Source organism: Glycine max, chromosome 9 (genome assembly GCF_000004515.6).
Source record: "Glycine max cultivar Williams 82 chromosome 9, Glycine_max_v4.0, whole genome shotgun sequence".
Classification (NCBI taxonomy): domain Eukaryota; kingdom Viridiplantae; phylum Streptophyta; class Magnoliopsida; order Fabales; family Fabaceae; genus Glycine; species Glycine max.
Genome location: NC_038245.2, coordinates 37,450,996 through 37,473,125, shown reverse-complemented (window position 1 = coordinate 37,473,125; position 22,130 = coordinate 37,450,996). Strand labels below are relative to the sequence as shown.

General features: G+C 30.0%; 2 protein-coding genes across 3 annotated transcripts; one reads left to right on the top strand and one right to left on the bottom strand.

Annotated features, from left to right (window-relative positions):
- The first annotated feature begins 7,274 nt into the window (after positions 1–7,274).
- LOC100790681 (uncharacterized) lies at positions 7,275–8,963 on the top strand. Its single transcript, XM_003533185.5, has 2 exons — positions 7,275–7,903; positions 8,467–8,963. The coding sequence occupies exons 1-2, from the start codon at positions 7,463–7,465 to the stop codon at positions 8,740–8,742; spliced, it is 717 nt and encodes a 238-aa protein (XP_003533233.1). The 5' UTR covers positions 7,275–7,462; the 3' UTR covers positions 8,743–8,963.
- A 5,444-nt stretch (positions 8,964–14,407) lies between these two features.
- On the bottom strand, positions 14,408–21,676 carry LOC100791034 (ABC transporter B family member 28). 2 transcript variants are annotated; one of them, XM_041004939.1, is made up of 17 exons: positions 21,103–21,156; positions 20,749–20,832; positions 18,979–19,166; positions 18,770–18,793; positions 18,265–18,366; positions 17,834–17,924; positions 17,465–17,565; positions 17,305–17,355; positions 17,092–17,220; positions 16,787–16,849; positions 16,429–16,708; positions 15,867–16,015; positions 15,683–15,772; positions 15,463–15,597; positions 15,318–15,374; positions 15,163–15,219; positions 14,408–14,819 (listed from the first exon to the last, which is right to left on the bottom strand). In XM_041004939.1, exons 3-17 carry the CDS (start codon positions 19,048–19,050, stop codon positions 14,583–14,585), a joined length of 1,638 nt encoding a protein of 545 aa, XP_040860873.1. In that variant the 5' UTR covers positions 19,051–19,166; positions 20,749–20,832; positions 21,103–21,156; the 3' UTR covers positions 14,408–14,582. The 2 variants fall into 2 exon arrangements, with proteins under 2 accessions (XP_040860873.1, XP_003534020.1); XM_003533972.5 differs by lacking the exon at positions 20,749–20,832 and having other exon boundaries at positions 21,103–21,676.
- Between the last annotated feature and the right edge of the window lie 454 nt (positions 21,677–22,130).

Below are 22,130 nucleotides of genomic sequence, written 5' to 3'. Positions count from 1 at the left end.
AGATAGTTTACATTCAAGGTTTCATTTGCAATGACCATAAACAAGTCTCAGGGACAGTCCTTGGCACATGTAGGATTGTATTTGCCATGGCCAGCTATATGTTGCACTTTCACGAGTGCAAAGTAAAAAAGGACTACATATTCTTATTCATGATAATCAAGGCATTGCAAAAAATACTACTATTAATGTAGTATACAAAGAAGTATTTTCAAACTTATAAACAAGGTATGCTTCCCAAATTCTTATTGTTAGACATGCATTATCATTAATCGAATTCATTTTCTATCAAATTGTAAATTAACACATCCTACATTCTCGACCTACAACATTTTCCTTTGACTTCATTTTCATCATATCAATATCTAATCATACAATTACAATATACTGCATTTTTTATTTTACTGTTACTTACACTGCTTTTAACATAAACACTCTATTGCAATTTTATTATGATGAAATCTCATTAATTTCATATAATACCTTTATTTCTTAATGCTACATGAGAACAAAAACAAGGCAACTGATAAAAATTTGTTATTACATCACTCCTACTAAAGTATATTCATATAAATTTACCCCTTTTGAGGTTAGTATTGTTGTATATAGTACCAACGTCCTACTTAGGATTTTTAAATGTTTACTAACCTTATCTACAAATGTAATCAATTCATTCATCTTTGTTCATTGTGCAACGTCTCTTTCACTACAATAACATGACACTAATGATAATCACAACAATACCATCCAAACTATCTACAATAGGATGAGGTTAGTTTAAAATTCATACTTTATTTAATGTTTTTTTCTTCTACCAATAGCTCAACATTATTATCATGTCAATAAACATAATTATAAAAGTTTACACATGTAGTAATAATTTAAATTTATCAATACTCAAATATAAATATTAGTCCGTGCATCGGTACGGACGACCCTCTAATTTAATTAAAAACTTCACATGATTATGCGTTTTTCATTGTATTTCTACTTTATTTCCTTTTTGTCTCTATTTTTCTCATCACATTTATAAATTTTCGCCTCTGTACTTTTTTCCTGTCTTTTTTCCTTTCACTCTAATCTATGCTAAAAGCGGGAATTTATATGTTTCCATATTTCATAGTGCAAACTATCACTTCTCTATAATTCTACTATGAGCTAGTAATATTATTAAGTTAACCTTTCTTTATTTTAAACTCTTCATTATCTATCATTTCTTTTGGTGGTTTTTTTATTACATCATATAATCTATCGTATTTATATATTTTTTTCTTTTCGCGTTAAGTAGTATGAGAGTGTTTGCCCATAGTTTTCTTTCTATAAATTGGATTTCTAAAATAGGCACATTTACTTCGTATCACATCATATATATGACTTGCAAAATTCTACAAATTATGAAAGAGAAAAAAAATGAAAGAGCAAGTCAAACATATATATCACAAAATTTCAAAGTTAGATTTAGCCATGGGATTTGTGATGGTAATAATTAACTATTATAATATTAACTTTCTCTACATATTACATTTCACCATAAATTTTAACTGAACTAGTCAGTAATATATTTTGTGTTAAATAATATTTTAGAAAAAATATTTTATTTACATTCATGTCTAATTAGATATTGGAAATATTTTCAAATCTTAAAATTATCTAGAACTTATTAACTATTATATTGATTGACCATTTCTTTATTAATTTTATAAATATTAGTTAAAAATTATAATATTTAATTTCAAATATTTTAATTAAATGTTTATTAAAAATACACAAAATTGTATAATTTCAAAATGAAAAAATTAAAATATAAAAAATTAAAATAAAAAAGCTCTTAATGAAAAAATCATTTATATCTTAAGAATAAAAGATATTAAAGTTTTCTCTTTTTCATCATTCGTGTGCGTCTCTAGTGCTATTAGATCTTAAACTCATCTATTTCTTCTCATGTCTATTTCATCATTCGCGCGATATAGTACTGTAAAACGTTACTGAGGTAATAATAAAGAAGATAAGTCATTTGTTTGCATCTTAATTACTTGCATAGAGAGTATCTCACCAATCTCATTCTCTGCACTCTCACCTTAATATACATGCTTTTTTTTTTGCATTGATTGATGTTTAGGCTTTACAGACTTACAGTATTGTTCTAGATGGAATGTGAAGTGCTGCAAAATCAATGTGATGCATGATGAGAGAACTCTTTTTTTGTATGCTAGCTAAAGTAGGGTTGCAAATTAATGTTTATGCTTTATATATACTTAATTATATCATGCATGCTCCATGTATAGGACTACAGGATCACGTTGAAGGAAAGGTTACTAATGATCCATGAGCGTGGAAGAGAACGAGTGGCCGCTGATAAATGTACTTACCATGTCTTTGTCCAAGGATTGCATGCAAAGATATAATGTTTCAAGATCAACAATATAAATGCCTTCATCTTTCATTTTTGTTTATAATTAATGGCTACATGCACTAAAGTTAGAATTTAGCTAGAATTTGCTTATCCTATACGTCGTTTTTTTTAACCAAACCTTGTTAATAGATTTGATGTGAGTTCCCATTTGATGCTTTACAAGTGGTATCTCCACTTGGATGATGAAAAAATCAATAATATAGTATTACATAGAGATTGGTCAGAACTTAATGGGTATCCAAAAAAAAAAATGCGATAGAAAAAATAATTATTTATCAAATGGGTTTGGGAAGGGATATGTGTATCTATAGGCAAAATTTTGTGAGGACATATAGATGTCACTATGAGTACCTTATTAATTAACCATGTCCAGTATCTGAATGTTATTTAATATATTAAATTGAACATAAAATTAAATAATAATAATAATAATAATATTAGACAAATTACCACATTTAACTAATTGTGTTATTTTAAATAATATTACATAAATCATTATATATAGCAATTATGACTCTTAACACTATATAATAATAATAATGTACATTTCACAAAATCTCATTCAATATTCATGCCTAGCTACACTTTTGTAGTCCTCTCCAGTATCTATTTATCTATATTTATATAATAAATTTCACTTCAACTAATATTGATCGTTGATCAAAGCTTGAATTTGTTAATAATCATTAATAATTTTTTATAACATCTATATTTAATGAAAAATTAATTTACTCATCAATTAATGCTATTTAATTTTCAATTTTGATAATTAAAAATTAATTTTGACCTTTTTTATATTAATTAATAACATGCTATTTATTAAACAATTTTAATAATTAAATGTTAATTTTCTAAAAAAAATTATTAAGTAGTAACATTAAATTTTGGCTTATAAGAAAGTAAGAGCACAAAATATTATATTACTACTCATGATTTTTTTTAAATAGTTACTTTAAAACATATTTCACGGAAAATAATAATTTAAAAATGAATACTCAATTTTAAATAATTATACATTTAAATTTACTATTTTGTCTTAAATTTTATACATTTTATATAAATATTATGTTGTTACTTGAAGAAATAAAAAATTATGATAAATTTTAATAGATTTGATATTTTTTTAAAGATAATATTTGCTCAAAAAGAAAATATATATTTTTTAATTTAAATGCAATTATATTTTGGGCCCAATTTCGTTATACGAAAGCTCATATTTGGTAAAAATAGGCTCTTGCTATTGACACCTCTTTCATTCTAAGTACACTCCATTCCCCCTTTCTACTTCCCAACAATCCATTATGCCTTTTTCCCTTAAATATGTATACCCCTTTTGCTTTTCAGAAATATATTTTCAAAATTAAATATACCTATTTTTGAAATATATCCCCAGAACTATAATTTATTGTTCTAGAAATATACTTCTCTAATTGTATATGTTATTTCAGAAAAATAATTTTGGTAATAACAAATCATACCTCAATCAAATTACTTAATAGTTGTTGAGGATTGAGGCTTGAATCTTTGATGTAGACTTGGATTAGAAAATGAATGAACACACTTACAATTAAGGTGTATAATAGATGAAGTTAGTTATGAACATTCCTTGGAACATAGTGTCACATGAAGGGAAACACAAACTACTATATCTTATTGATGAAACCATAGTATTATATAATGAATATATGATGAAGATGGTTTAAAAATAGGGTTTAAAGAATAATAAAGATAGAATGGACATAAGATTTTAGACAGAATTTAAAGAACCCTAATGATAGAATAAAAATAAGACTAACAAACATAGATATAAGATAAAGGTTTATCTTGTCAATGTTTTTTTTTTTTTTTTGTATTTCTCATCAACGATCTTAATTTCTAAGTGAATTTTTATTAAAAAAAATATATACCTATTTTGAAAGTATATTTTTAGAACTAAAGATTATAGTTCCAGAGATATATTTTTGGAATAAGTATATTTAGTTCCAGAAATAAATTTCTAAAAAACAAAAGGGGTGTACATCTTTAAGGGAAAAGGGTATAATATGTAGTTGGGAGGTAGAAAGGGGGAATGGTGGTGTACTTAGCAAAAGTTAAGGGTGTAAGTTATTTGTATTTATACTTTGGGTAAATAGTTACTTTTGTCTTTGAATGTGTAATTTGCTAATAAATGTGTTCCTGAAAGATGAAAATACAAAATTTAGTCATCGAAAGTGTAAAAAGTGCGACAAATATATCCGGCCGTTAATTTTCGGCCGTTACCATTAATAAAATAGCATATATGGTACAAAGAAACAAATTTGTCATTGAAATAATTAATAACGTGACCATTTCTAATTGTCAGCATATGCGTATATTTGTCATATAATATTTTTTTTTTACTTTTCGTCTTCCCACTCCGCTGACAAATGCGTCCCTGAAAGATAAAAATACAAAATTTAGTCTCCGAAAGTGTAAAAAGTGCGACAAATATATCCAAAGGTTAATAGATTGTAACTAATTATTATAATTTGAAAAAATTTATAATGATTGCGACAATTTTTTTTAACAAACTCGTAAATTAAATTGAGTCTAAAAGAAAAAAAATAATATTTTTATAAACTATAAATAATTTCTTTACACTCTGTTTGATGAAAGGTTCAAGTGAAAAAAAAATGTTTATTGTAAAGCATTATAGTTAAATTAGATTCATGAATAATTTTTAGGAAAAATTGCAATTACAATGACACTTTTAATCTGGAAAAAACAGTCACCTCCTTTGGAATGATTTTTAAGGTTATGATTTTTTAAATGATTAGTCAATAAAAAAATAATTGTGTATGATTTTAAAAAAATTTAAAAATCAACAAACTTTTATTATAATTTGTAATTTGATATCATTGCATATACTAATAGACATTCATATTTTATTATGAAAAATTTATTAAAAAAATTAAATAAATAGTGTTTGATTAAACAGAAACAATGATTTTCTTATCGTTGAACAGTAAAAGAAAATTTCTTTTTTTCCTATGTTGATAGCATTTATTCAAGAGTTAACAATTAAAGGATTGATTTTTTTTTTTGTAGTTGAAGAAAAGTAAGAAGAATTCGTCAAAGCAATAAAAATTCACTTTCATTGGTAATATTTCATGCATGTCTCAATCGTTGATGAAGCTTAAAAATTATATAACGGAAACACTTATCGGTGTGATATAGTTCTCCCAAAATTTTGTTACAATCATTATAAATATTTCAAAATTATAATAATTAGTCACAATCTATTATTAACGTTCATGTATATTTGTCACACTTTTTGCACTTTCGGAGACTAAATTTTACATTTCATCTTTCAGAGACACATTTGTTAGCGAAGTGGGAAGATGAAAAGTAAAAAAATATATTATATGACAAATATGCCCATATGCTGACCATTAGAGATGACCACGCTGACAATCATTTCAGTGACAAGTTTGTCCCTTTATGTCATGTAGGCTATATTATTAACGATGGCATACGGAAGTTAACAGTCGGATATATTTATCGCACTTTTTACACTTTTAGGAACTAAATTTTTTATTTTTATCTTTCAGAGACATATTTGTCAATGAATTACACATTCAAAGATAAAAGTGACTATTTATCCTTATAATTTTTACTTATAGATATTGAGCTAAGGATTATAATCGAATAGGACACAAAATGTGTGCGTCATATATAAAATATTGCTGCATTTGTAGCTTTTACTTATTAATATATTAGTCTTAAGATAATAATCGAAATGAGGAACAAAAATTATGATGGTTACCATCTAAATAATAGTGTGTTTAAATGAATAAAATTATAAATTAAACAAAATAATATTTAAATCTTAACTTTATTAGTAATTAAACTAAATATAATAAGAGATCATAGGTAAAAAAGAAAAAAAAAGTATGTCTCACTCCAATATAAAACTCACAAGCCTTAATTTTACTCTATCCATTTTGGGATACAATCTATGATAATAAAAATTAAATTTGTGAATACCCGTCCAAACTCATCTCGAGTTTTACTAGAAAAATCTGCTTTAACCGAAATTAATATTAAATTTTTTCCAACTTAGAAAAGCGGGGGTGGAGGCGGTATATCACTCCTCACCCAACCTCGCTACAATATTCCAATAATTATTAATAATGTACTTATATATGTATATAAAATTCTATTATTATATATATTATATGTAATTCTTAATTATATAATTATGTAGTTATTTTATATTTTATTTTTTTTATAATTATTAAAATTACAGAATAATTATTTTAATAGTTAAATAAATAATATTATAATTACAACAAAATTAAAAATTATTCATTTAACTACAAATATAATTTAATTCTTAAATATATTTACATTATTTATTCTTTATTAAATTAAAATGTAATTAACAATTTAGTCTATAATTTATTTAAAGCATATTGACAGATAATTTTTGTTAAAAAATGTGAGAAGTGAGATGAACTTCTCACGGATTTCCTCAAACCCGATGGGATTGAGACTGAGACTGTATTCCAATTTTCACCCCCCTTTTATAAACTCGGATCCGAATAGGTCCCACATTTTGCAGGAAGGAGAATGGGGATATGCAAACTTGCCTTCCACACGCCTTGCTGCCATCCTAATACGGTCAGAGAACTAGGCTCTTAATCTAATGGAGACATTCTTAAATGAATTGGGCTAATTTAAAGATATATAGAAATCTAAATGATTTTTTTTAAAAGAACCGTAGTAATCCAATTTGCCATAGAACTTTTTTTCAAGTTTGGAAAACAAAGAAGTCCAATGGACCATTTTATTTGTTTTCTCTGCCCAATGCCATTAAAGTGCCAAGTGTTGATTGTCTATTGCACAAACTCCAAACCTCATATGAAAAGATAAGATGCGTAGCCACAAACCAAACCAGCCTCATATTCTTGATTCTTTAGGTGGCTTCAGAGAGTGAGCTTTATGGTTTTGGTAATTCCATTTTGTTCATCAAGATACATTTCTAGAGTTCAACCTCTATATCTTTCAGCAAGTGAATCACACGCACTATAGATGAATTGCAAAATAAACTCCTTAAGCTCACCAATTCCATGCAAACTTTACACCAAGAAACCAAGGCTTAGAAGAACAAACACCATCCTATTTTCCTTTTCCTCAAGTGAAAAACAACAAAAAACCATTTCCACCAGCACAAGCATTGAGGCTTACACTGTTAGCTTCAAGACAGAAAAGGGTTGCAAGCTTGGCATTTCAAGGTATCCTGACTTTGAATATGATGCGGAAGGGGGAATAGGAACTGGGGTTGGTGCAAAGGACACAAAGAATGATCCAGCCAACAATGACCTTCCAGTTTCATTTGATCTTGAAACTTTGTATATTCCACCACTAACAAGTTCTACCACCAAGTTTCTTGGTTTGCCATTGCCACCATTTTTGAAGATTGATATAGTTCCTGAAGCATTTCAAGGAAACATTAACCAAGAATCTGGCAAGGTAAAACATATAAGTTCTGGAGATTATGCTTCAACTTCAAAGGATTGTGCATTATGTGTACAACTTTTAGTGAGCTTAATACATAGGTGGCTATAATTTTGTTTCAGCTTTTCCTCTGAGAAGTTAAGCCGAATGCTATTTTAGAAAAAACTCTTGATAAAAGTAACTTATTTTTAAGAATTTAATTGGAACAATTGAAACTTGAAAGTGTAAATATTTTTTTATGATGCTATCTAATCTTAAGTTTTGATGTATGATAAAATTGTTAATTTTTGTATAAATTACATTAAAAGTCATTTAATTGGTTGTCACTGTAATTTTTTTACCCTTATAGTTCATAGAAATTAAACTCTATTTTTTTAATGAACAAAAGCACACAAAATAGAGTTACTAAAGAAGTTAATTAGAGAAACTTCTGTTTTTAATGAGAAGAAAAGTTGGGTCAAGCATGACCTTATTTTAACTTGTCATAGGTGTCTCTCTGATTAGTTTAGTTCCATAACCACTCAATTGATGATATGGCTACCTTCTTGTTGTTGTTGTTGTTTTTTTTTTTTAACCAGGTTGATCTTGAGTTCAAGGCCAAGTTCTTGTTTTCTGCTGCTAGTCTCTACAAGGCTCCTCCATTGATGGTGAAGACAGTGTTGACATCTGAAGAAACAAATGGCACAATGAGGAGAGGAAGAGGCAAGAGATTGGATAAAGAAGGGAAGTGCAGACTGGTTGGTGTGGCAACAGTTGACCCTATTGATGATATCTTTATGAATTCCTTCCTTGGCCTCCCAACTGAGTGCCTTGCTGAGTTAAATGCTGTAATCTCCATTTCTTCCTCATCTTAAGATCTCATCACAAAATTTGGATATTTGTTGAAGCCTATTTATAATACAAGGTGATGCATTGTAGAGACTAGAGAGCAGTTATAAGTGAATTAGTTTACCCAATTCAGCATTGTGGCCTGATAGCCATCCATGTACAACACTATAGTCTATAGGTAAAACAATTATAAATGTACTAATAGAAGAAGAGTGAAGTCTTATACAATATCCTTAAACTTTTGTTATGCCAATGTGTTTTTACTTTTTAACCCTAGTTTTCAAGGACTAATTTCGTGTATAAAGGAGATACTGAAAGATTGTCACACATAGATTGCTCTTGGAATGTGTTGGTTTACTGATTTTATACATTTGGGCCAGAAATTTTGCAAAGATGGTTTATAACTTCTGCATGAAAACTTTCATATTTGATAGAGATGAATATATCCAGCATAAACCAAGAAGATTGATGCTAGAAATATACATCTTTGTGATTTATAACTTCTGCATTAGAACTTTGTGGTTTCTGAAGGAATATACATCTTTTATTGGCGCACGTAACTTATACTAGTTATTTATAAAAAAAAAATATTCAATTAAAAATGATTTTTTAGTAGCCATTTGAAAAAAATGATATATAAATATAATTATCAAGTTATGAAAATTTATTTTAATATACATTTGTATAGTTAGACTATTATTAGCTATGAAAGGACTTGTAAATAAGATATTTATATTTTAAAATTATTTTTATTGTATTTATTATGTAGTTTACGGTTTATTTAATAATTTTTCAAAGAAAAATAAAAGTAAAGCCGAAAGTCAATCTAATCTAAATTGATTTAATTTAATTTGTCAACACCTCTAATAACAAACGATGTATACAAGGAACTCAAAAATTTGTTGTATAAGAAGAGCGTTAGGGATTAAAGGAACCATAAAATTAAATAAAAAGTCGGAAAAAAAAAGAATTATATCATAAATGTGTGGATTAAGGTTTTATAAAAAAATGATTACATTATATATATATATATATATATATATATATATATATATATATATATATATATATATATATATATATATATAAAGCAATGATTATAATTTTGATTGCATCTAAATTTTTTTGATTATGTTTGACAAAATTAGTTGAATGTCAAAAAATTAGTTGTAAACTAGAAATTGAGAAGATATATGATAACCTCATTAGTTAAAAGTCAAAAAAATTAACTTATTAAATTAAAAGTATGTCCCCAAACATCGGAAGAAAATTAGAAGTATTCGATAAAATTAGCAGTTGAAGAAAGTCAAAAATATAAGATAACAAAATAATAATACCATCATTTATTTAATAAAGGTAACAAGGAAATCATAAATATATAGAAGGTAAAGGTCGAAGAAAATACAAAAAGTTAGAAACTAACGTTTTAGAAAATATTCCTTTAAGTAGCATTTTAAAAAAAAATGCTAGAAACAACTTATTTATCAAACATTAAAAAAAACTTTTCAACTAATAAAAAAAATAGAAACCAATTGAAATGTCTTACCAAGCAAAAAAGATTTAATTAAATCTTTCTAAGTATAGTTATCTATATATAAAAAAAGGTTTATAAAAAAATATTTTCGATCATATTTACAAAATACCATAATTAAAAAAATATTTTCCGCTTGTTTAATCCTTTCTAAGTATAGTGATCTATATAAAAAAAAGCTTTATAAAAAATTAAAAAAAAAAAGATTTCAAATAAATTAATAGAAATCTAAAGAGAGATATTTGAGAGAAAATGAAAATCAGATAAAAGGGAAAAGTAATTTTATTAGCTAACTTACTTTGAGATTACATTTTTATATTTATAGACAGAACTTTTAACTGTCACCTAACCAACTTGTAACTGTCATTTAACCACCAAGGTTAAATTCTAACTAAGACAGCTGCAGTTGAATAACTGCAGGTCTGTGTACTACTCTAATAAGGTGATGCAGTTTGGTTACTTTTATGTGTACATATTGCCAAGAGATAAACCCTGTGCAATTTGCTCATGGAAACTTCCCCATCACATTTTGTTTCCTCCCATATATGTCAACAGACAGTCAGGCACTTGTTCTGTTTTGTGAGTCACTACCAGAACCTAGCCTGTCAACCTGAATGTCAAGTAACATTAAGGAGGGGTGGCATGTCCCTTTTTGGACTCTTAACAAATTTAACATCACCTGTCATTTGCATAAACGGACCCCACATAAAGGTCCTAATAATATAATATTTCCTCCCTAAATGATAATATTGTAATGATAGTTATGCCTTGAGAATGTAGCTTCTTATTTTGGCAATTCAAATTGTGAGAATTCATTATGTAGGACTGACTTTAACTTTAAGAAACCTGAATTTTGTTGGACATTTTAGTGTAATTGATCTCTTTATTATGTTAAAATAAGAGTGCACGCTTGTTTTAATGTAATAACGAGATGTTTGGTTTAGGCAAATTTTGGAAGTTACTAAAACTTCCATCAACGGTTGAAAGTTACATGGAAGTTACTAAAACTTCCATCAACGGCAGTTTTTAAAAAGAAATAACTTCCATCAATCGTCAAAAATCACCTGTTCTTTGATCATAAATAATCATTCTGATTCATAAAGCATAACGGGTGACAAAACATACAAGACCAAAACAAAACTCTTGAATTATAATCTTCTGATTTTATCCGATTGAACAATTTTGGTTGAACCCCGAAATTTGATTCAATCTGAAAGTGTTATACACGACTTCAGATTTATCCAGTATCATCTCGATTTTCAAATTAACCAAAAAAAGATTGAATCAAATTTTTCGAGATGACGAACAATAGTTCGAAGATGACAAGCAAGTTTGCGAAGTTGGACAAGTTTGAAGGGCAGGATTTCAGAAGATGGCAAAAGAAGATGCAACAAGGTCAGATTGTAGTGAATAATTTTAATTCGAATACGAATTCAAATTATGTATCACTAATATCTGATGCATTCTATGTGCAGGATGATGACGTTGCTTGGTGGTTTGATTCGGGAGCAACAAGCCATGTGTGCAAAGATCGTCGTTGGTTCAAGGAATTTAGACCAATCGATGATGGCTCTATTGTGAAGATGGGCAATGTTGCAACTGAACCAATCCTAGGATTAGGTTGTGCGAATTTAGTTTTTACTTCCGGAAAAAGTTTGTATTTGGATAATGTCTTATTTGTACCTGGTATTTGTAAGAACTTATTGTCTGGTATGGTTTTAAATAATTGTGGTTTCAAGCAAGTACTTGAAAGTGACAAATACATCTTGTCAAGACATGGTTCGTTTGTTGGATTTGGTTATCGTTGTAATGGAATGTTTAAATTAAACATTGATGTTCCTTTTGTTCATGAATCTGTTTGTATGGCCTCGTGTAGTTCTATAACTAATATGACAAAATCAGAAATTTGGCATGCTAGATTAGGACATGTTCATTACAAAAGATTAAAAGATATGTCAAAAACAAGTATGATTCCTCCTTTTGATATGAACATTGAAAAATGCAAAACTTGCATGTTGACCAAGATCACTAGGAAACCTTTTAAGGATGTTAAACGTGAGACTAAAGTCTTAGACCTTATTCATAGTGATTTGTGTGATTTGCATGTTACTCCATCATTAGGTCATAAAAAAAATATCTTGTTACTTTTATTGATGATGCATCAAGGTATTGTTATGTATATTTATTAAATACAAAAGATGAAGCTCTTGATAAATTAAAAATTTATAAGAAAGAGGTAGAACTTCATCAAAATGGGCTAATCAAAACTCTTCGTACGGATATGGGAGGTGAGTATTATGATCCAGTTTATTTTCAATCTACTGGAATAATACATCAAACTACAGCTCCCTATACACCACAACAGAATGGTGTAGCCGAAAGGAAGAATAGAACCTTGAAAGAAATGGTGAATTCCATGTTATCCTATTCGGGTTTAAGTGAAGGATTTTGGGGTGAGGCTATGTTGACAGCCTGTTACTTGTTGAACCGAATTCCTAACAAAAGGAATAAGGTTACCCCATATGAACTTTGGCACAAAAAGACACCAAATTTGAGTTATCTCAAAATTTGGGGATGTAGGGCTGTGAGAACTCAGCATAATTTGACCGATCATTTAACCAAAGGCTTAAGTAGAGATCTCGTGAAAAGGTCGGCTGTGGGATTAGGATTAAAGTCCATCTGAAATCTCTTATGTTAAGATACCCAATTCCCATCTAATATGACATTAGGTGCTGAATTCAATGTGGAAAGCTTAACATGTAGAGATTGGAACACATCATCGAAAGTATCCCAAAAGGTATGTGTTCGGTTCTGCAAGTTAAGGAGGTTGAAGTATAACTTCTCAATGGTTCTTTTGAAAAATTGCATTTGCAGGTGCAAGAAAGAAAAGGACTACCTATATAAGCATGAAGTTTAGCCGCTTCAAGAAGCTGAGACTTGGCTTTGATATGGTTATGAAGGATAGGGACACAGGCTAGTAAATTAGTGTCGAGCAAGAGTAATGTTATAAACTATTGTGCAAATTATCTTCATGTATTCATTATGAATAGAAAGGGTTCAATCCTTAGTGACACCCTGATATTCGAATATTTGAAACGTGTAATTTGCTAAGATGAAATTCAATCGTCACGATATTTCATCTATGCAGTAGTTTGTTGTATGTTATGACTTTGGTGATTTGATCGGTAATTACACTAAAATAGGGGAGGTTTGTTGGATATTTTAGTGTAATTGATCTCTTTATTATGTTAAAATAAGAGTGCACGCTTGTTTTAATGTAATAACGAGATGTTCGATTTAGACAAATTTTGGAAGTTACATGAAAGTTACTAAAACTTTCATCAACGGTTGGAAGTTACATGGAAGTTACTAAAACTTCCATCAACGACAGTTTTTAAAAAGAAATAACTTCCATCAACCGCCAAAAACCACATGTTCTTTGATCATAAATAATCATTCTGGTTCAGAAAGCATAACGGGTGACAAAACATACAAGACCAAAACAAAACTCTTGAATTATAATCTTCTGATTTTATCCGATTGAACAATTTTGGTTGAACCCCGAAATTTGATTCAATCTGAAAGTGTTATACACGACTTCAGATTTATCCAGTATCATCTCGATTTTCAAATTAACCAACAAATTTCAGATGCTAAGTAGCCTGCTGCATAATGGCCTGTGCGTGCATTTTAAATGTTGCATTATTTCTCATGGTGGAAAACATACTAACCTAGAACTCGTCGTAATTGAGTATTTTAATGTTTTTTTTTTTTTGCTTTAATTGATTTTTGCAGTTTGTAGTTGCTAGAAATTTTAATTTTAAAAAGAATATTAGTGATTTTTAGTCATCACTGACCACATTAAAGACTTAAAACAAAAAATTTCAAATATTAAAAAATAAATATAAAAAAATTATCAAAGATAAAAAACAAAAATCATATATATATAAAGGATCTTCAAATATATTTTAGCAAAAAATTATTATAATAATATTATTTTTATCCATAAGAATCGAAAATACCAACAGAACTAGATCCCATAGATTACTTATTTTTTATAAAGTTAATATCTTTTAATTTTCGAAAGTGACATCTTGAAATAAAATAAAAACTTCTAATGCAATAGACACTTTAAAGTGGAAGGTGTAATTTGAAATCCATTTGATGCAATAAGATGAGCCCTTGTATACCAAAATACCATGTGTGAGTGGCTACAGCCAATCATCCATTGCTATAACATTTCTTTTTGTGCCAGGCTGCCAGCAAATTATACAGCTCTATGTATCATGCATTGCTTGGCATAACAAGAAATAATCACACTTTCATAATATTAATTTATTCAAATGCAAGCCTTTGTGTGCCAACCAGTGAAGCATATTGGCCTTTCTTAGCCAATAACTCAAAATGGGTGCCTAGTTCTGCAATCCGCCCCTCAGAACAGAGTGCAATTTGATATGCATTTTGGACTGTGCTTAATCGATGTGCTATTACTAATGTTGTCCTTCCCTTCATCAGATGGTTGAGAGCATCCTGGACCAATCGCTCACTGACAGCATCAAGGGCACTGGTAGCCTGCAGCAGCAAAGAATATCTAAATCAAGACATGCATAAATAGGATCATATTAGGGTTTTAAATTGTGGTTGTTTCGATCTGATCTGAGTCCATGCAATTTGCAAGCACGTCAGAAGCCAGCTGCAGCTAAAATGTTGCAACTGTATCGTGTGATGTGGTATGCAATTTGGAATAATGGGTCAAGTAGATATCAGCAGCGTAAAAAGCAACAAGAAAGGTTCCAATGGCTGCATGATGTTCTGTGTCTGTGCTTCTCATTGAATCTAACCTCATTGTTATTATGAAATGAAGCATGGAGAGAGTATATAGAAATGCATAGAGTTAAATAAATAAAAATATCACCTCATCAAGTATAAGGATAGGAGCATTCTTTAGGAGAGCCCGGGCAATAGCAATTCTCTGTAATTCAGAAACAAGCATCAAAAACCTTCTAATGCGTTCAGGCGTAAAATGCATGTCATGCAACGAAAGGGTCATATATGTGAACTCTACTGTACCTGTCTTTGTCCTCCACTCAGTAGGCCTCCACGCTCACCAACAAGTGTATCATAGCCCTTCACAGAAAAAAATGAACAATAAGAACACAGTTTATCTATTTTACCTATATATAAAAGCATCTGCATACCTAGAAGACAAACCAACCTGTGGAAGTGAAATTATAAAGTCATGAGCATTTGCAGCTTTCGCTGCCTTAATCACATCTTCTTTAGAAACATCTTCATCAGGAAGCCCATATGCAATATTTTCCCCAACAGAAACCGAAAACAGAACAGGCTCCTGTAATACGTATTATTTGCAAAGAAATGAAGCAATACGTTTAATATCAAACATAAGATTCTTTTTATTTTTTCTTATTCCTTACTTGATTTACAATCGATACAACCCGAGCCCATTCACTCTTATCAAATGTTCGGACATCCTCTCCTGCAACTGTTATACAGCCACTTGTTGGCTGCAGAAATAAAAGTTACTGTGTATGTATTTTCAAGACAAAAATCAATGAAGCTTGATCTTTCAAGTTACAACATAAGAAACAGAAATCAAACCTCATAAAAACGAGATAATAGCTGTACTACAGTACTTTTGCCTGCACCACTAGGACCGACCAGTGCAGTTACAGTTCCAAATTTTAGTCTTAAATTTAAGCCACGCAAGATTTCCACATCTGGCCTTAAAGGATAGGAGAAATATACATCTGCAGTATAATATGGCAGTCATTGAAAGAGAAGGAAAAAAGTATACATTATAAAATAATTCAGATTATTATGCTAATGCAATGTCATTATAGAACTAGTTACACCCATAAAAATAATGCGAGAGATCAAATAAGAAACTAAAGCTTCATTTATCAGATTGGACATAATTAATTAAAATTGAAAGTGGATGATAATATGTCTTCCTTAGGAAGAAAGCAACCAGAAAACAGTCAAAATCCCTCAGGAAAATTCATGCATTTAGTTACTTAAGTACATCTCATAACTAAAAAAGAAAAAGCCAGATGATGAAGCACCCATTACAAGAACATTAGCAAACATGGCTGTTGATATAGATAAGTCACATTATAATAACACATCACAAGGGATACAAAAAAAATTGCAATAAAAATACCTTCAAGACAAATATCTCCAGACCATGCTAAGCTAAACAAATTGCTTGATGTTTTGAGAGCTGACATGTAATGCAAATAATGTTTTTGGTTATTCTCAGTAGAAATATTTGATAAGATCAATTTATAGTTTTCATCATCCAGTGTTTTTTGTCTCAGTTCTCTTTCTAAGCCATAGGCAAGGGCATCATCAACTTGAGCTCCAGATAAAACAGAGTTGATCCTCTCAACAGCAGCAAAAGTTCCACGAAGATCTCCAAAAGTGTTAACCAATCCTTGAACCTAAAAGACATAATATCAGATAGGCAAAGGATGAAAAATATAAATTAAAACAAAAAGTCAACAACTCAATTAGCTTACAGCGAATGTTAAAGTGAAAGTATATCCAATAAAAGATGCCATGGTTCCAACAGAGAGCTCACCCTGAGAGCAAGAATTAACAGCAACTTAGAAATATTCAAGAATGATTAAATCCTTTAAAAAAAACAATAAGAGAAAGATGTATGTGCTCATAAGTAAGGGTAACATATCAGAAGAAAGAATGCATATAAGTAGCAACAATAATCATGATTGACAATATTGCAGAAGGAAAGAAGAAAAAAGATAATGATTAGATTTGTCATTATAGAGATAAAAGACAAGTTTCAAAAGCTATAATTGCTTACCGCCTTAACCTTGCTTCCTCCAAGACAATACAATGCTATTAAAGAAATATAAACAGCAACTCTAGTCAAGGACTCATTTACAGATTTGAAAGTTCCAAGCTTTATCCCACTTGATTGGAAAGATAGAACCTGTATGGAACAAATTAACATGGAAGCATCTAGAGGACATCATACCCTTTCTGAAATTAGCTATTGGTCCTTAAATAATCTTACCTGGTTAGCAAATGTGAACATCTGGCGCTTTTCACCCCCAAATGATCTTACCTGTAAGCATACATGTCACTGTTTCAGCTGTGAATTATAAATCTAAGACTTTACAATGCACGAGAGGAATGTTTATCATACAAATATGAATGAACTATTGGGAACTCACTGTTCGAATAGCAGAAAATGTTTCTGTTACACAATCAGATATAGATGCTTGGACCATCCCATGTGCTTTAAAAACCGGCAAAGTAGATCTCTTGTAGACAGCTTCAGAAAACCAAAAAGAATCAGAATCAGGGAAGAATACATGAAATGACAAATAACGTGAGCCAATTTTATTTATTTGACAAATTACTATGTATTTATTATTCAAGCTACATATCAGCTTGCATATAAGCTATTTATGAAATTATGAAGCCTCTTACCCTAGCATTTTAGAGAGGATGAGTAAAAAGATGGGTGATTATATTTCTGGTTTTTATAATAAACCATAACAGTGTTGAATATCATCAGGTACAATACAATGAAAACTTACCAATTGAAATGGAAACTGCGAGCATCAGAACACCCAGAATGGGTGCCAGTTGTGGGGATAAAGAAAAAAGTATGAATATTGTTCCAATGACCTACAAGAACAAAGAAAACAGAAGAAGCAATGACACATATAAACATGAGCAGCAGAATGCAAGCTAAAATATACATGAGGTCCATAAGGACAATATAAGTGACAAAACAAAGAAATGAGGTTCTCTCTTGAAAGGTATGGAACCATTTTTCTTCCACGCTCAAACAACAAATTCGTGGTAAAAATCCCACTCGAGGAATGGAGGAAAGTCTATCCATATCCAACAAAGTGAAAAGGTAAAATTACAAACAAACAAAAAAAGGTGAATAGGTAATGAATCATACACATGCTTAAATATAGGAAATATAAAGCTCACTTCTCATTGGTGTAGAATTGCTTGCCTCAGATAATGCTCTGAATCCGCGATCCCTTGAGACATTCTCACTGACTATATTTTTAAGAGAACCCAAATCAGATGTTAGCAAACCTGTGAGTTCACCAACCTATAAGAAGCAAATCCAAGTGCAATAGTTTTTGCACCCCTACTCTGTTAGTTTACTGTCATTAAGCAAAGAACAAAAACCAAGTGATACTATATAGCTTAATAAAATCAAAGTTTTATAATTATAAAAAATATATTGGTATTTACAAAATCATATTGGAAAGAGCTTCAGATAAGTTACTACAGCAATAGATGGAAACAATGGGATACAAAGAAAGAAGAGAAGACAGAAGCACTGAAAGGAGGGAATGAAGACAAAGACCGTAGAATACGATGCAATCAGGGAAAAGTGACAGAAAAATGAGTTATCTGCACAGTGTCTCAACCCAAATATCTCAAGAGACACAAATCACAAACATGGAAAAGTAAAAGCACATGTAATATGAGTAATTCCATATACATACCTTGTATTTGTCAAAAAATTCAATCTGCACAAATAAAAAGAACACTATATGATTAATCAATCAAAGCAAAATAACATCTATCCAATAATTAAAACAACCATATACATTCTAGCAATAACTATCCCCAAGCATTATCAAACAGAAATAATAATTATAAATAGAAAAGGAAAATAAAAATGTTCAGGACAGTTAGAAAGATTTAACTTCACCTTTTGAATCAATATTCTTCCAAAGATCTGAGCTCTTAGTGTTGACATAATTTTCTCCCACACTATGTTCATGTTTATAACAAAAATAATAGTCAAAAGTGGCTCCAGGGCATACAGAACTCCAATTTTACTAAGCAGCTTCCATAACGGCTCAGGTCTAGTGCCAATTAGAACTTCAAAAAACCGTCCTAAAAGAACAACAACACATAAGAATGCATATATAGCATGATCAACAGTGAAATCATGCACGAACAGTGGGTAAAAAGGAATCAAAAGATAAAACATTGCATACCAAATGCCATAATAATAACAATACAAACTTGCACAACAAGCCAAAATATTTTCCATGAGAAAATAAAATTTCATCAACATTTGATGGGCAAGTAGCTGAAGCAATTAGACAACAACAAAAATTTAAAAAAATTAAAACAAAAATTTCTTAGTTAACCATTCCTGCAACAAACTACATCTTACGGCAGGTTACACGACAAATAATTACTTTTTACAAAAGTTCTCTAAACATGCAGGAAAAGAGAAACATTTTTTAGTTTAATTTTCATTTTTATCTAATATCACTGAAATTTTTTACACCATCAGCTAAATAAAAACCATCCTAAATATGATTTTTAAAGTAATTATTACAAAAGTCAACAATCTTATTGCATGACAACAATATGTGATTGGATGATAATGTAAAAAAAAAAAATCAAACCATCATTACTTTCTAATTAAATTTATTTTCTACCAATAATAACAAATCTAAATTAAATTAACCTAAAAAAAATCATAAAGAACCTCAAATAAGCTCTTTCAAGCCCACTTGTGATCGTAATTAAATTAATTCTTAAATCATGAAAAATACGAATAAGATCTCTCAATCCCTGAATACATGTTTCTTCTCTCAAATTAATTCCCACTTCACAAACCTCAAAGGCTAATGTAACAAAGAAAAATTATACAATAAAACATCAATTCAAGGTTTAATTACTCATTTAGCCCTTTTACCAGTATAATCTTTATATAATTTTTATTGTTTAGTCCGTATACTTACAAACTACTCCTTTCAATCCTTACACATACATTTTTTAACTCCTTTTACTCTATATACACTTTTTAATCTGTTTTATCTTTATACATACATCTTTTATTCTCTATACATACACTTTTTTAATCCGTTTTAGTCCCTACAATTTTGAATAGAATAGGGAGTAAAACAAGTAATTTCAACTCAGTGTAGGAAACAAAAGTAATTAAACTTTAATTTAACAACCAAGCACATTCCCCTATCCTGAACACAATTTACACCTTTTAACATTGCTACGATGCATCTAACTAAATTACTACCTATTCATTCATTTATCTTTTCTAATAAATAAAAAATTGATGTGTGTTTTGTAGTAAAGTCCGCCATTTGTTTCATTATAATTATCCTCATAAACTTTTTTACACCAACCAAAAAAACTAATAAAGTAACAATTTTACTAAATAAATCTTATTGCTATTAATCTTCTTTATTAGAAACAATGCAACACAACACTAGTTATTAGCTATTAGGGATATAAGTGAAAAATTATAATTAATACTACAATAAAAAAACTAAAATGACAATTATTTTATAACATTTTTTCTTCTAACACGGCAAAAGGGGGTATAAGTGAAAAACTGCAATTAATACTACATTGAAATTTGAGTATTTATTTTCTGTTTTGATTTTCATTTTTTAAAAATAATTTTTTATTTTCAAACTTTCAAGATTTAGAAAATACGTACCGAGAAAAAAAATACTCTAATGTGCCATCACGTTTTCAATTCTTCAGAAGATGCTGTGCTGATATGTTGCTTTCAATTTTGGACCTGTTTTATAAAATATTTTCAAGAGAAAATGTTTTCTAAATTTTAAGCAAACTTATTTTTACTCTTATTTTCTGATATTTTTTTAAATAAAAACAGAAAACTCTCGAACCAAACTTCCCCTGAAATCACAATTATTTTGCAACATATTTTATCCTTTGGGACGTAGGAAGGAGTAACAATTTTTGCCGAACATATAAACCAGAGGGTTCGAAATACAGGGAATTATTAACAACCATTCCGTGAGAGAGAGAGAGAGGGTTAAGGGGTTACCGGAAAAGATGGGCATGGATAGGGTACAGGTGGAGCAGGCGAAGAGCGTTGCGACCGCGAGGGCGAGGCGCAGCTTGTGCTTCATGAGGAGCGTGCAGAGGAGGCTCCACGTGATGACATTCCGTGGCCTCGCGTTCTCCGGGTCCGACCCGGCGAGTTTCGGATCGGGGTCGGCGAAATTCGGGTCGGACGCGGGCGCGGCGGCGTAGGCGCGTGGCGGAGGGAGGAGGAAGCGCGCGTGGAGAGGGTTCGTTAGAAGGGGGCGTCGCGAGAGGGAAAGAGAGAGGGGCGGTTTGGTAAATTTGATGGAAAGAGGAGAATGAAGGAGGAGAGGAAGGTGATGATGGTGAGAGAGTGTTGTTGTTGTTGCAGAGGCCATTAGTGAAGAAACAAACGTTGTGGTGTGGAGAATAAGGAGGAGAAGGAAGGAGAGGTTTTAGATTGGACTGTAGTCAGTGATGGAATGTGTTATTTATCCAAATTTTGGTTTTTGATATTTTTTTTTCATTTGTAAGAAGAAAAAAATGTTACGAAGACAATGACAATAAAAATAAAAAGTCTTAAATCTTGTTTTATTTTTCTATTATGTCCAATTATTTGTTTTTCTTGTGCTGCTTGTTTTCATTTTATTAGTATTTATTTATTTATTTTTACAACTTTAGTATTTAATTAAATTGTAATGGTCATGTACGTATGAAGTAACATTTCATACATATTGGTTTAACTTTTAATAAAAGAAAGATACGTATTGGTTTAATTTATTTATCATGTCATAATAATAATATTCCTGGAAATGGTTGAGAGGAAGGAAAATAACGTTTTCAATATTCCTGGACAGATGGTTATTAGGGTGTGTTTGCGTTTTAGGGGTTCTGCTGGTTGAGAGTTTTTGTCGAATAGGTGGTGGGTGAGGTGGTGCATTATTCTGGTTTTGTTATGAACCAGAATAGCTACAACGATACAAATTCAATACAACAAAGACACATAGTAACTATATAATTCGTGGGAGCAACATATTCATGCGCAGT

Coding starts and splice junctions, on each gene's coding strand:
- LOC100790681 (XM_003533185.5), top strand. CDS start 7,463: ATGAATTGCAAAATAAACTCCTTAAGCTCACCAATTCCATGCAAACTT. Junction 7,904..8,466: donor TTAACCAAGAATCTGGCAAG/GTAAAACATATA, acceptor TTTTTTAACCAG/GTTGATCTTGAGTTCAAGGC.
- LOC100791034 (XM_003533972.5), bottom strand. CDS start 21,481: ATGGCCTCTGCAACAACAACAACACTCTCTCACCATCATCACCTTCCT. Junction 17,566..17,833: donor CGCAGTTTCCATTTCAATTG/GTAAGTTTTCAT, acceptor GGTTTTCTGAAG/CTGTCTACAAGAGATCTACT. Junction 15,375..15,462: donor TTATAATTTCACTTCCACAG/GTTGGTTTGTCT, acceptor TTTTCTGTGAAG/GGCTATGATACACTTGTTGG.